At 40.6% G+C, this 16,591-nt stretch overlaps 1 protein-coding gene across 1 annotated transcript in view; it reads right to left on the minus strand.

Moving 5' to 3' along the window:
• Window positions 1–15,915, minus strand: part of LOC131229720 (xylan glycosyltransferase MUCI21-like) — a 29,202-nt gene extending 13,287 nt beyond the window's left edge. Inside the window, exon 1 of the mRNA XM_058225717.1 lies at window positions 15,559–15,915. Within this exon, the coding sequence (XP_058081700.1) occupies window positions 15,559–15,652 (94 nt within the window). The 5' untranslated portion in view covers window positions 15,653–15,915. The remainder of the gene's footprint in view (window positions 1–15,558) is intronic.
• Window positions 15,916–16,591: the final 676 nt, after the last annotated feature.

Consider the following 16,591-nt stretch of genomic DNA (forward strand, 5'->3'; position numbering starts at 1 on the left):
ATGTTGAATTTCACACAAAGATCATAGTGGGCCCCACACATAATCCTTTCTCGAATCTTCTTGGAAAGGCTTTAATAGGAAATCCACGTCCCTGGGAAACGGACTGGCTACTCCCTCTCAACTGGCCAATGGCGGGTGGTCGGTGTTATGTGGCCCCACCATGCTGTATGTGTTTAATCTATGCCGTTTATATTTTTTTCTAGATCATTTTATGGTGATGAGACCAAAAATGGGGTATATCCCAATCTCAAATGGACAAATTTACAGCAAACAGTGTTGAATGGGCGTTGACCATTAAATTTTTTTTGGGGGCCATAAAAGTTTTGGATCAAGTTGATCTTTGTTTTTTTCCTTCATATGGGTCCGTATGACCTAATCAGCAGATTGGATGTCAAATAAATAGTACAATGGGCCTTAGGATGATTTTAATTGTGAGCATCACTCTCCACACTTTTTTCTATGGTGGGGTCCATTTGAGCTTTGGATATGATTCATTTTTTGTTTAATGGTCTAAATTGATCTCGAAAAATGGATGAAGGGTGTGGATATAATAAATAAATCATTGTGGGGCCATGTAACTTTGATCTCTTTTGAATTGTTCATGCAACTCGGAGCTCGAGGAGTGTCGGCACTTGTCTTCGTGCGACACGTATCTACACCAGCTATATAGCTGGTGTGTAGTACACAGCCAATCCGCTTCCCTCCTAGATGGAAGGGAATTGCTCAACTTATTGAGTAAACTGTGTGAGGTCCGCCATGATTTATGTATTTTATCTTCTCTTGTCCATCCATTTTCCCAGATAATTTTATGGCTGGATCCCAAAAACGAAGTATATACAATGTTCAAATGGACCACACCACATGAAACAATTGAATTGAACTTCTATTGTTGAAAATTTCTTGGGGGCCACATAAGTTTTAGATCAAGCTTATATTTTTGTTTTCCGTTCATCCATGTATGTATGATCTTATGAACAGGTTGGATGACAAATAAACATCATTATGGGGCCTAATAAGGTTTCAACAGTGGAAATCATTATCCCCACTATTTCCCAAGCATGATGGACTTGATCTTTGGATATGCTCAATTTTGGGCTCAACCCCTCAAATTAGATGGAAAAATGGATGGATGGCATAGATGAAACACATACATCATGGTGGGGCCCATATAGCACCGACCACTTGCCATTAGCCGGTGGCGGGGGAGTAGCCAGTCCGTTTCCCAAACTCAAAACCCAGGGATGCGGATTTCCTGCTAAAGCCTTTCCCATGAAGATCAGCGGAAGAATTTTGTGTGGGGCCCACTGTGATCTTTGTGTGAAATCCAATCCATCCATTTGTTTTTAAATATCATTTTAGGCCATTATACCAAAAATGAGGACGATCCAAAATTCAAGTGGGCTATACGAGATGAAACAGTGGGGAAAGGAATGTTTACCATCGAAACCTTCCTAGGCTCCACTTTGGTGTTTATATTCCATCCAAACCGTTTATAAGGTCATTTCACTAAGATGAAATGAAAACACTATGAATATAAATCAATACAAAACTTTTGTAGCCATATGAATGTTTCAATGGTGGTCACTAAATCTCCATTGTTTCCTCTCATGTGGCCCATTTAATTTTTGGATTCTCTTCATTTTTGGTCACATGCCCTAAAATGATTTTGAAAAATGGATGGACAGGTTGGATTTATCACAAACATCATAGTGGGCCCTACACAAAATCCCAACACATGATCTTCCAACAACAAAAGGGTCGCACATAAATTCCTTGCGGCCCTATAAAATTTCCCGGTTTGTTTAAAATTTTCACCATCCGACGAATAACGTGCTGCCAACAGTCAACCTTATAAAAAGTATAATACGATTGAGCATATAGTAACTTTTCCCATATATGTGTGTGTGTGTGTGTTAATTCTTAGTTATTTGTATTTTATATTGTTCATCCGCTATCTGCTAACTTAAAATTTTAAAAAATTGGAGGGATGTGATCCTGCTGAGTTGATGTACTCACCTTGTTTAATTAACTATATCATGTGTTGAGTTAGAGTGCTTTGAGCATGCAAATCTCTTGCATTTGCCCTTTTTAAAAAAAAATATTTTATTTAGCTAGTTAGTACACCCACTGTCAAATCACACTTCACTATTAGCCACCCCCACTAGGGAATCAATGCTAAGACCTCAATGTTGAAACGGGGTATCTTTCACTCAGTCTACCACTTGACCAATGGCAGACATTTCAGCCTAATTTCTTGGCCTCAGATCTAGTTTGGGATGAATCATCTAATAGTTATAGTAGATTTCTTATAAACATTTGAGTTGGCCATGTAAAAGCCAAGGTATGCAACCTCTCTCAACTATTTCCCCTTCACATGGCCCACCAGAATCATGGGCCGAACATATTTTTGGGCTCTATAGTTAAAATGAACTTGGTGATCAGGGTTCACTCAAACATCATGATTAAACCCACTTCAGCCGGCCACACTTTACGACCATAGTAAAATCTCATGCACATTGTGCACAATGAGACAAACACACTATTGGGGATTTGGGTTGTGGAATCACACAGATCTAGATTTAGGATAGCAATCCAATGGCACCAAGCACACACAAGAGAACACAAAGATTTAACGTGGAAAACCCTTGCGGGAAAAAAATCATGGCACAAAGCGACAGATCTCCACTATGAAAATATAAATTACAAAGAGAGAGGACTTATCCGATTCGAACAACCTTAAATCTCACCATTGCTACACCCTTTAAAAACCCTAAAATCCTTTTAGGAACCCTTGGAACTCCTTTAAAAAAGCCTTAAAATACTTTAGAACAGCCCTAGGGACCCCTATTTATAGTTTAGGAAACTCCACTTACGTACCTAGTCCGGAAACCACCTCAAATTTACGCAGTCCGCGTAGGATATGCGTAACCTCGACTAGTCGAGCCGAGGCCTCAACTGGTCGAGGGACCCCCTCGACCGGTCGAGCCATTCCCTTGACCAGTCGAGCAGCCCGAACACTAAAAAACATAAGTCGCTGGACTTTGAGTCGAACAGCCCTCGACTAGTCAAGTGGCCCACTCGATCGGTCGAGCAGCACAGATTTAAGGCATCTGTCAACAAACTCCACCATGCCTTCAATCTTCAACTGTGTATCTTGCTGCCCTCTTTTCTTATCTCTGCATCAAATCATAGCTTCAGTTAACACTTCTTGTGCACACTCCATCGTTCTTTTTACGCCATCGCCAAGCCCAGAGAAGTTGTACAGAACTCGAACTTCTCTTAAGGAACGATCTTGGTGAGCATGTTTACCGAATCTGAATCTACATTCCCAACCAACTTTGTTCCTGTCTTCCCAAAAGTAAAGACGTAGTCTTCTTACGATCTCACCGCTGCCCAATAATGCTTACCGGGGTACTTGCTCACAACACTGATAGCCTGTGAAATAACAGGTCTAATCCAGACCATGACATACACTGCCAACTACATTCGAATAAGGCTCATGAGATAACCTGCTTTTCCTCATCTGTTTTGGGACATATCCTGAGGAAAACTTTGAGGAGAGACACGTAGGGAACGCTCTCCAACTTTACATTGTCCATCACTTTCTTGATCAATACCAACCTAAGGTATTCTGCCTGAGATAACTAAAGCCTACTCCTCTTCCAGTCTCAATGCCGAGAACCATCTTTGCAGCCCCCCGATCCTTCATCCTGAATGTCTCACTTAACCAAGTCTTCAGTACATTGATTCAGATAAGTCATAATTGGCGATCTACATGTCATCAATTCCTGACTCACCACGAAGGAATTAAATCACTGCTTAGGCGACAGGCTAAACCAGGATCTCTTACAAAGTCTTTTCTTAGCCCCTTTAACTTCAAACCAATCCGGTTGCTTCATGTAGATCTACTCTTCACTTTCCTTTGTAGAGGTGCAGACTCCACATTCTTCCTTTCAGCTCAAGATCACATTGGCTAACCAACGCCAATCATAGATCTAATAGACACCTACTATATTGTCGACACGAATATCTCTGAGAAGTCAATCCCTTCTCTCTGAGCATAACCCTTCGCTACCAACCTCACCATGTATCTATGTTGTATCCTCCTCAAGATCCACCTGCATCCAACTACTCTCCGGCTCACTAGAAGCTCCACCCGCTCCCATATGTCGGTCTGGTATAATGAATCTATCATATCGCCCATAGTCACCTTCCATTTCTCAGTAACAGACTCACCTAGAGCCATCGGAATAGAAGACGGATCCTCCTGCGATATTGGAGTCGTCCATGTACCTTGTCGATATCCTGCGATCATGTCGTGTGATTCTTCTCACATGCAGGTGCTCCACCTGCTCTGTATCCCCATTCGCATGTCTCAGCCTTCCTGCCCTGCCTACTCATGTGGCCATGCCCAACATGCCACACACGTGTAGAGGTGAAATCCGCTACATCCACTGCAGCTCCACCTTTTGAAGTGCTCCTGATCAACCTGTACATGTTACCGAGTCATTGCGCTTTCATGATTACCCGTGCCCCCTTAGATACTTTAAGAGCACCATCAATACTTGTATACTTGCACATTTTGCCTTAAGTACACCAAGAAAAATCAGATTCTGCTTCAAATAAGGAATGTGCCTGACATCAGTCAAGGTACGCTCCACCCCATCAAACATCTTAATGCGCACCGTACCAACAGCCACAACATTACAGCAATGCCATTACCTATAAATACCTGTCCACCATCGTACTCCTTATAGCTGGTGAAACAACTCTGATGAAAAGTCATGTGAAAAGATGCCCATGTGTCTAGCATCCACTCGTCCTTACGATCGTCGTATGGTCATCCGAGTAAAGATACAGACTAAGCATCACCATCATATCTACTCGATCCATCTGATATGGCAGCATTGACCTCCCTATATGAAGCCTCAGAATATTCTCTCTTCGATTTAGGATTTTCACAATCCTTCTTCATATGTCCTTCCTTCCCACAATTCTAGCACTTTACCTTCCCTTTTCCCTTGCCCTTGGATTTGGACCTAGAACCTGAAGAACATGTACCTTGTTCAGAATTCCTACCCCCTGTAAACAATGCCTCTGAAGATATCTCCATATCAATGTTAAGCTTTCTCATAGCCTTCCCTTGAAGAGCTGAGATAATGGTGTCGCCACTCAGAGTTTTATTCATGGAGTACATTGTGTCCTTAAATGACTCATACGACACTGAAAGAGAATTCAACAACATATATGCTTGTTCTTCATCTTTCATCACTTTTTCCATATCTAGCAATTTACAAACTAATTTATTAAAGTTGCTGATGTGAGCCTCCAGATCTCCACCCTCCACCATCTTAAAGTTATACCACTGCTGCTTCAAGTATAGGCGATTTTCAGAGGATTTTTTTTGCATAGACATACTCTAACTTCGCCCATAACTTAGCTGCAGTTTTCTCCCTCATGACGTTGTGGAGAACCTCATCTGTGAGACATAAACGGATCGATGATAAAGCCTTCTTATCAAGAGTATACCAATCATCATCAGTCATAGTAGACTTTCGCTACTCAAGAGTACCATCTTCACCTTGCTTAATTAAGGAACTGATCATCTTGATCTTCCATAACTTAAAATTATTTTTCCCTGAGTACTTCTCAATATCATACCTAGTACTTTCCATTATTACTAATCCCTCAGATTCAGATCTGTACCCCAACGATTGCTCTGATACCAGTAATTGAGGATTTGGGCTGCGGAATCACACAGATCTAGATCTAGGATAGCAATCCAATGACACCAAGCACATACAAGCGAGCACAAAGATTTAATAAGGAAAACCCTTGCGGGAAAAAACCACGGCATAAAGCGACAGATTTCCACTATGAAAATAAAAATTACAAAGAAAGAGGACTTACCCGATTCGAATAACCTCGAATCTCACCCTTGCTACACCCTTTAGAAACCCTAAAATCCTTTTAGGAACCCTTGGAACTCCTTTATAGAAAGCCTTAGAATACTTTATAATAGCCCTAGGGACCCCTATTTATAGTTTAGGAAACTTTACTTACGCACCTTGTTCGGAAAAGTCCGGAAATCGCTTCAAATTTACGCAGTCCGCGCAGGATCTGCATAACGTCGACTAGTCGAGCCGAGGCCTCGACTGGTTGAGGGACCCCCTCAACCGGTCGAGCAGGCCGGACACCAAAAAACACAAGTCGCTGGACTTTGAGTCGAACAGTCCTCGACTAGTCAAGTGGCCCACTCGATTTAAGGCATCTGTCAACACACACACACTCTATGTGTCTCTCTATTTATATATATATAAATGCTTTCATGGGAGCTTGTTTTCATGAAAACTTCATGAGAATTTTTTAATATGTAAGGTGGTTATAAAATCTAGACGGTCCACTAAATGAGTCACCTTATAAAAAATTAGGGCTAACTAATTCAAAATCTAATAGGCCATAGCCATGTAAGAAGCAAATCAAGGGCCGGAGTTTCCACTTTGTCACGGGCTACCAAATTTTTGGATATGGCTAAAAAGTTAGGATAGGTGGTTTCATGAGGTATTTTGTGGCCACAAAAGGTGTCAAAAGTTCTCACAAAGTTTTCATGAGAGCGGGTTCCGAAGATAGCATCTCTCTTCCTCGACAAAAAATAAAAAATAAAAAAAGAAAAAGAAAAAATCACCATTCAAAGGTAGAATCACATGCACACCCAAATATTTGATTAATCGGAACTTTATCCAGGTACAGCGGCATGCGTGTAGGAGATCGATCCATACCGTTCATTTATGGTCCCCAACATTGTCTGATCATTCTCGTAAATCACACTGGTCAAACTACTAACCACCAGTCGATTGAATTTTAGAATCAAAAGTGCAGCACTTAGGAGTCCTTGTAAAGGCCATGCACGATTTAGACGTTTGAGATCGTCAGATTGAAGAAATATTTGTAGCATGACCCAGCTTTTGGTGGGGTTCACTGGATGAATGGTCCGGATCACGAAACTTTTGGACGGCCATAATTATCGAAGAAGGTAGATATGTCGTCTTGTAAGTGGGCCACTCGTGGCTATTTCTGTAAAAGCCTCTATTTCAAATATGGTCCCAAAAAGTTTTGAACGGTAGGCGTTCAATCCGCACTGTTTCCTGTGGTGTAGCGCACTCGAGCCCTCAATCTGCCTCTTTTTTGGGCTTATGCCTTAAAATTATTTGTTAAAATGAATCTACGGTAAGGATATAAGACACATCCATCACGGTGGGCCCCACAGAGATCCTGCCAGTACCGAGTCCGTCGTGTCAGGGGGCACGACGCAATCGGCGTCCATTTGCAGTCACGCTTTGCTAAGCCCGAACGTGTGTAATAATGTTTATGTACACGCGACACGTGCATCAATGGTTCAATACGTCCCGGACACCATCCATTCATCAGAGATGCACTGCTATATTCATACCCTTAGATCCATTGGTCTGGTGGACCATAGTTTGGGAAACAAATGTGGCTCGCTTGAGCATACTATGTTTTTTGGCAGATGACATGTTCACGTGTTCTACATTATGAATGGGCAGATTTTTGACACGTGTGCCATCTGCCCAGATGTTCCTCATTGAATCACGGCCATTGGTAAATAGGAAACGGATTGGCTACTCCCCTGCCAATGGCTGGTGGTCGGTGCTCTGTGGTCCCTGTGATGATATATGTGTTTCATCCACGCTGTCATCTATTTTCCTAGATCATTTTATGGCATGAGACCAAAAATTAGGTAGATCCAAATCTCAAGTCTACCACATTACATGAAACAGTGTTGAATGAACGTCGACCGTTAAAAACTTTTTTGGGGAAGCCGATCTTTGTTTGGTCTTTATAACCTAATCTGATGTCAAATAAACAATACAGTGGACCGTCGGAGGATTTTAATGGTGGATATCTAATAACTATTGTTTTCCTATGGTGTGGTCCACCTGAGATTTACATCCCTCTTATTTTTGGAATCAAGCCCTAAAATGATATTTGAAAAAGGATTAACGGAATGGATGAAACACATACATTATGGTGGGGCCCACGGAGCGCCGACCATCAGCCACTGGGCTAGTGGCAGGGGGAGTAGCCAATCCATTCTCTAGTAAACATGCTTAAAAAGTAAAACCCTTTTCGTAATTTCCTGACACAAATTAAAACTCTGACGTTCATGAACTTGTGTCAGAGAATCTATAAAAATAGAACTCCAAGCAAGTTAGTGTTACTATATATCTGTTGGGATTTTGGCCTGCGGAATCACACAGATCTAGATCTAGGATAGCAATACAATGACACCAAGCAAACATAAGAGAACACACATATTTAACGTGGAAACTCCTTTTTGGGAAAAAATCACAGCACAAAGCGACATAATTCCACTATGAAAGCATCAATTACAAAGAGAGAGGATTTACCCGATTCGAACAACCTTGAATCTCACCCTTACTACACCCTTTGATAACCTTAGAACCCTTTAGAATGCCTTTAGGAAGCCTTAAAAAATACATTAGAATAGCCTTAGGGACCCCTATTTATAGTTTAGAAAACTTCTATTTCGCACCCTTACGAAACCACCTCAGATTTCCGTAGTCCACACGAGATTCGGACTCGAATCTGCTTAACCTCGACTAGTCGAGCCGAAGCCTCAACTGGTCGAGGAAACCCCTCGACCGGTCGAGCCATCCCCTCGACCGGTCGAGTGCCCTGAACACCCAAATAAGTAGCATGTTGGACTTTGAGTTGAGTGGTACTCGACCGGTCAAGTGGACCCTCGACCAGTCGAGCCAGCCTTTCGACCGGTTAAGCAGCCCCAAGTATTGAAGACTTTTAAAAGTCTGATAGCAATCTTCAACAAGTCTTCAATCTTCAATTGTGTATCTTGCTACCCTCTTCTCTTATCTCTGCATCACATCATAACTTCTCGTGTATACTCTGTCCTTCTTTTTCGCCATCGGTAAGCCCAGAGAAGTTACACAGAACTTGACTTCTTTGTAGGAAGGATCTAGGTGAGCATGTCTGCCGGATCAAAATCTACGTGCCCAACAACCTTTGCTCCTGTCTTCCTAAAAGAAAAGACGTAGTTTTTTTACCATCTCACCGCTACCCAATATTGCTTACCGGGGTACTTGCTTACAACACTGATAGCTTGTGAAATAATCGATCTAATCCAGACCCTTGCATACACTGCCAACCGCATTCGAATAAGGCTCATGAGATATCCTGTGTTTCCTCATCTGTTTTGGGACATGTCTTGAGGAAAACTTGAGGAGAGACGCGTAGGGAATGCTCTCCGGCTTTATCTGGCCCATCACATCCTTGATTAATACCAACACACAAGGTATTCCTCCTGTGATTACCAAAGCCTACTCCTCTTTCAGTCTCAACGCCGAGAACCATCTTTACAGCCCCCGATCATTCATCCTGAATGTCCCACTTAACCGAGTCTCGAGTACATTGATTTCAGACATGTCATAATTGGCGATTTACATGTCATCAAATCCTGATTGACCATGAAGGAATCAAACTACTGCCTAGGCGACAGGTCGAACCACGACCTCTTGCAAAGTCTTTTCCCAAGCCCTTTAACTTCAAACCGCTCCGGTTGTTTCATCTAGATCTGCTCTTCACTTTCCTTTACAGAAGTGCAGACTACACATCTATCCTTCCAGTTCAAGATCACATTAGCTAACCAAAGCCAATCACGGATCTAATAGACATCTGCTATACTGTTGGCGCGAATATCTCTGAGAAGCCGATCCTTTCTCTCTGAGCATAATCCTTCGCTACCAACCTCATCCTGTATTTATGTTATATCCTCCTGAAAAATCACCTGCATCTAATTGCTCTCCGGCCTATTGGAAGCTCCACCCGCTCCCATACGTCGGTCAGGTACAACGAATCCATCACATCGCTCATAGTTACCTTTCACTTCTCAGCACTAGGCTCACCTAGAGCCATCTGAATAGAAGATGAATCTCCTGCGATATTGGAGTCGTTTATGTACCTTACCATATCCTACGATCATACTGTGTGATTCTTCTCATAGGTGGTTACTCCACCTGATCTGTATCTCTGTCCGCACGTCTCAGCCTTCCTGCCTGTCCGCTGATGTAGGCATGCCCAATATGCCACACATGTGCAGAGGTGGAATCCATTACATTCACTGTAGCTCCACCTGTTGAAGTGCTCCTGATCAACCTGTACAAGTTACCGAGTCGTTGCGCTTTCATGATTACCCGTGCCCCCTTATATACTTTAAGAGCACTATCAATATTTGTGTACTTGCATCCTTTTGCCTCAAGTACCCCAAGAGAAATCAGATTCTGCTTCAAATCAGGAACGTGCCTGACATCAGTTAAGGTACGCTCCACCCCATCAAAAATCTTAATACGCATCGTACCAACAGTCACAACATTACAGGCAAAGCCATTGTCCATAAACACCTGTCCACTATTACACTCCCTGTAGCTGGCGAACTAACTCCAATGAGAAGTTATGTGAAAAGATGCCCTTGTGTCTAGCATCCACTCAAACTTACGATCATCGTATGGCCGGCTGATAGTAGACACAGACAAAACATTACCATCACATCTACTCGATCCATCTGACGTGGTAGCATTGGCCTCCCTGTATGAAGCCTCAGAATCTTTTCTATTTGATTTAGGATTTTCACAATCTTTCTTCACATGTCCTTCCTTTCCACAATTCCAGCACTTTACCTTTAGTTGGCCCTTGTCCTTGGATTTGGATCTAGAACCTGAAAAACCCGTACTTTATTCAGAATTCCTACCCCTTGTAAACAGTGCATCAGAAAATGTTCTCATGTCACCATTTAACTTTCTCATAGCCTTCCCTTGAAGGGCTGAGATAACGGTGTCGACATTAAGGGTTTTAACCGTGCTGCACATAGTTTCCTTAAATGACTCGTATGACGTCGGAAGAGAATTCAGCAACATACATGCTTGTTCTTCATCTTTTATCACTTCTTCCATATCCAGCAATTTGCAAACATACATGCCTTACTTGATTAAGGAACTCATCATCTTGATCTTTTATAACTCAAAATTATTTTTCCCTGAGTACTTCTGAATACCATACATAGTGCTTCTCATTATTACTAATCCTGCAGATTTAGATTAGTGCCCCAACGATTGCTTTGATACCACTTGTTGGGATTTTGGCCTGCGGAATCACACAGATCTAGATCTAGGATAGCAATATAATGGCACCAAGCAAACACAAGAGAACACACATATTTAATGTGAAAAACCCTTTTTGGAAAAAAACTAGGGTACAAAGCGACAAAATTCTACTATGAAAGCATCAATTACAAAGAGAGAGGACTTACCCGATTCGAACAACCTCGAATCTCACGCTCGCTACACTCTTTGATAACCCTAGAATCCTTTAGAATACCTTTACGAAGCCTTAGAAAATACATTAGAATAACCCTAGGGATCCCTCTTTATAGTTTAGGAAACTTCCCTTTCGTACCCTTACGAAATCGCTTCAGATTTCCACAGTCCGCACAAGATCCGGACTCGAATCTGCATAACCTCGACTGGTTGAGGAACCCCCTCGACCGGTCGAGTGCCTCGAACACCCAAATAAGTAGCACGCTAGACTTTGAGTCGAGTGGTGCTCGACCGGTGGAGTGGACCCTCGACCAGTCGAGCCAGCCTCTCGACCGATCGAGCAGTCTCAAGTATTGAAGACTTTTAAAAGTCTGACAACAATATCTTCCTGAATTGTCAAGTACTATTTATTTACCTGCGCTTACAATGGATGTGGATGGGTGATAGCCAAGAAGGAAAATTTCTTCAATGGTGAAAGATCATATCAATGGCCCACGAAACTGGGCACGGTTTCGGTGCATCCCTGATTGTGGGGCCCACCATGATGTATGTGTCTTTTATCTATGATGTATGTATCTTATATCTACGCCGTCCATCCACCAAGACTGTTGGGCCCACCATAATATATGTGTCTTATATCCATACCATCCATTCATTTCACTTGATCATTTTAGAGTACTATTAGCCCAAAATTATAGTACGTACAAATTTTAGGCAGACCATATGATAGGAAAATAGGAAAGGTGGTGGCTTTCTTAAAATTTTGGTTGAGAAATTTGTATGACTTAATTTGAAAGCATTATTGAATAAAAATAAAAAAGTAGAATTAGACTTACAATGTACAGCGGTCAGCTAAACAATAGTACAAAGCATTTGATTTCTTTGTTCGAATTTGGATTTGTAGAAATGTGAGGCAAGACCGCTATGCTTACTTTGATAATTATGATAATAATAGCTTCATTATTTTATATTAGTTATACACTAGTAAAAATAGCGTTCCAATGCTAAAAACTCATTTGGTTAAAAAATCGATATAAAAGGTTTGAATGTTGTTATTTGAATTTTTAATATGATTATGCTTAGAGATAAGAAAAACATAAGAGTTTGACTGATTAAGAAAGATTTTATTGAAATAGTTTCATTCCACTTTAATATACAGATTTTTAATTTATTTAGTACTTTATTACTTTATCATTTGTTGGTTGGAAGCTGTCTTTATATTAGTGTCATAGCACAAAGATGGAAAATCTAGATATGTTATTAGCTATAGGGAACCTTATTTTTAGTACCATATTATGCACCTGACTACATATTGTACAGGCAATAGAAGTAGTTAGATGATGAACTTAGGTAAAGATCTTACTTGAGGGGTACTTCTAAAATGGTCATTTATTATAATGGTCAAAACATAAGGTTAATTGAATTTGTAGATGCAAATTATATAAGAATTTGTGAAAAAATAAGATCTATCATAGATAACTTTTTTTTTTAGTCGGCATTACCATTAGTTGGATACTGACATTGCAGCCAATGGTGGCATTTTCTGCTATGAGAGTAGAATATATGTCATCTACTAAAGCATGGAGTGAAATGTTATGTTAAAGATATCACTAGAAGAATTGAAAATTAAGTAAAAAATGGTGGCGAATATTTTGACAATCAAAGCACATCATAATTAGTTATAAATTTGATATTTTATTTTTAAACTAGGCATATATTAATGTGTAATATTACTTTATTCGTAACATGGTAAAAGATTGATAGATTTATTGCAACAGATTCACAACAATAAAATGTAGAGTATATATTTGCTGCAGGACTTTTCTTGTACCGGTTATTCCATATCAATTACTTTCCTAATTAAAAAGTGCTTGTTCTCTCGGGCTTCTTGTGTTGTTAGGGGTATGTACATAGCGGCCTCTCTCCTCTCGGGTCCAAATGCGTGAAGCTTAGTTGAGGCAATTTTTTTCCATTGGATATGTCTTGTTTATAAAAGAGATACACGCGTAGAGAAAGATTTTCCTAGTGTGTTTACTTGGTGAGAAATTTCTTGTACGACGAGAGAGTAATATAGAGAGTAAGCTTTATATTATTTCATTTTTTCTACTTTAGTGAAGAAGAAAGTTACATCCTGTCCTCCTAACAGAGAAACATTGACCAGCCATAAAATTTGTTCCTTTTGTTACTCATTTTCTCTTTAGCTTTTGAGTTTTAATTTAAGTTTTTTATTTTTTATTTTTGCTTTGCATTTATTTTTTCTTCGGCACAACATTACATGGTGGGCATAACTCTAGGGTGACGATATGCCTTTTCACAGGGGATTTCAGGCCGTGCATGAGGTGGGCCTCGCAAAAAATATGACATTTTCTACGTGAAGAATTGTATGTATTACATTTTCAACGGTCCGCTACAAGGCAACGACCAAATGGTTATCTAGTTGGTACGGTTTTTCTTTGGTGGGCCATCTAGGCGGTGACCCAGACGTGGATGGCTACCGAACCATATATTCAGTCATACATAAACTCTCGAACGTAGAAATGAAACAACACATGTTTAGCACAGTGGATTTTCTAGGCTACGGTAGCGGCTCACACCCTGTTGAATTTTAAATGATGATCTGAATCGTTCATGTTTTAGATTCTATACTAACCAGACCATGTTAAGCAACGTTGGTTGAGCAGATGATTGTGTACTAAGATAAATATTTAATGGCTGATATTCAAATCCAAGATTCAAAGGTACGGAACGTCAGCGAAGCATGTTTAATAAGATTATAACTTGGTATTGATAGCATGAACGGTTCAGATCAATCCAAGGATGCAATCCGGGGTAATCTGTCACACTATCATACTAAGATACGGTGGTAAACTATCTTGACTAATAATACAGTCCGCTGTATATGGAAACTTTGCCATGGTTGGGTTTGGTCACGTTGGTATCCACGTCACCCATCTGACCTTAAGTTTAGTCTATTCTCCATAGGCTGCCTTGAAAAAGCAAAGTTTACTCATCGGATTATCCAAACCGTCGAATAAGTGACATGCAAAAATGGATGAATATGATCATTCAAAGAAAGGTCCATATGTTGTGTTGTTTATGATCATTCAATGGAGGTAAATTTTACTCGTTAGCGGAAGAAGATTGCAGTGGACTGATGATCAACGGTCCAGATAGGTGATGTGAATGGCAGTCGTATCCTAATGCTACTTGTTACACATAACGATGGGTGGGCTCGAATCAGATAGACGCGGATTGCCTACTGACGCGGCCTGTAACCACATGTTACTGAACTATGATCTGTGGGCCCTGCCATGATGTATGTGTTTTATCCACGCCGTCCATTCACTTTGAAGGATCATTTAATGGAAAGAACCAAAAAATGAGGAAGATCAAAATCTAAGGTAGACCACACAAGAGGAAACAGTGGTGATTGAACGCCCACCATTAAAAAGTTCTTGGGGGCCACAAAGGTTTTGAATCAAGATGATATTTGTATTTTCTCTTCATCAAGGTCTTTTTGACCAAATCAACAGGTAAGATGGAAAGTAAACACTGCAGTGAGCCCTAGGAAGTTTTTAATGGTGGCGTTCAACTACCACTGCTTTCCTGTGGTGTGGTCGACATGAGATTGGATCTGCCCCCATTTTTGGGATTATACCCTAAAATAAAGATCCACACTGGATGGACGTCGTGGATAAAACATTTTCATCATTTTGGTCCCCAGAGAGCACCGTACAGTAGTTTCAGTATGCAATCCGCATTTGAATCAAATGTGCATGTTTGCCATCATGTAATAAATGGTGCCAATTCATTACTGTGCATGCATTCCACTCACCATGACTTAACGGTCATGATCATGGTCCATCCCGTTGATAGACCGTAGCACACAATCTGAACCATTCAATTCCTTTCAATGAGATAGGTGGTTTAAAACAAGAAGCTTTGATGGTTGCCAACCATCCCATAAATCTGATCTTCTGGTGATTCTCCGTCCACGACGTGGCCACCATGATTTCGACGCACTAGATTGACGCTCATGTGTATGACACAACTAACATACACTTGAGTCCATCGACACCGATGAACATCAAGGATTTTGGCAGTTACCATCTGAGCTTTTGGAAATCAAGCAGAAAAGAAGAAGAAGAAGAAGAAGAAGAAGAAGCAAAATGGAAGAAAGAAATCGCACCTTTAATCATCGGTGAAAGAGAGATATGATGAAATGAATAGATGGCTAAGAATAAAAGACACACAATCAACGGAGCTGAAGCTCTTCTCTCCATCTCGATCGTCTTATGAAGAACCACCACTTTTTTTCTTTGGCTTCTTTTCACTTCCCCTAAATAAATCGAGAGGTCCAGTGAAACAAAATCGACGCCCGGATTTTCTGGGAGAGGTGAAGCGAGAATTCAAAGATACACCTGGAGGGAAATAGCATGTAGGACCCACGTGGGGCAGATTCAATTGCCCTAATAGCGGGGAGGGCGGCAACTCTGGGAAGTGTGAATATGCGAAAATGTCCCTTTTCGTTGAGAAAGTTAGGAGGATTTTTATTTTTATTTTTTGTTTTTCTAACACACGCACTCCCGTGAGTCTACCAGTGAGGCATGAGTAAGGCCCCGAATAAATTAGGAAACTCATTTCCGGGCAAGTTGGATGGTTCCTCCACATTCATAATAAGCTTACTCTATAAGGCTTATTTAACACCCCGAACATATCAATACCTAAGTATTAAAAGTTTTTGAGTGTTACCATGGAAGTAACATAATATATACATGTGTACAATACAGATCTAACTATCCTAACATTACATCTATTCCCTGACACGAATCTAATCGTTGGGAATAATCTTCATTCATAGATCAAGTAATCTAATCGTTGATTGTAAGATAGGATCATCATATACCCATATATTCTCACTTGTTCATCATAACCAACTGCTCAGTCAAATATAAACTGCTAGATAGCGACATCAGACCGTCCACTTTGATTTTGGACCACCCGATCATAAAAAACTTGCTACTTGACCTATACATCCATCCGTACACTTATCAAATTGAGATTTTGATCTTTTCTTCTTTATCACCTTTGAATATACTTAACGCACCATCAGAATTATGATATGAGAAACTTATACATGTGAACAAGATACTCGAATCTAATGATACACATGTCTTATGCCTTGATTGCTCCATAAATCCACTTGTGTTGATCCGTCTACA

The sequence above is a fragment of the Magnolia sinica genome, chromosome 16, assembly GCF_029962835.1.
Source record: "Magnolia sinica isolate HGM2019 chromosome 16, MsV1, whole genome shotgun sequence".
NCBI classification, from domain to species: domain Eukaryota; kingdom Viridiplantae; phylum Streptophyta; class Magnoliopsida; order Magnoliales; family Magnoliaceae; genus Magnolia; species Magnolia sinica.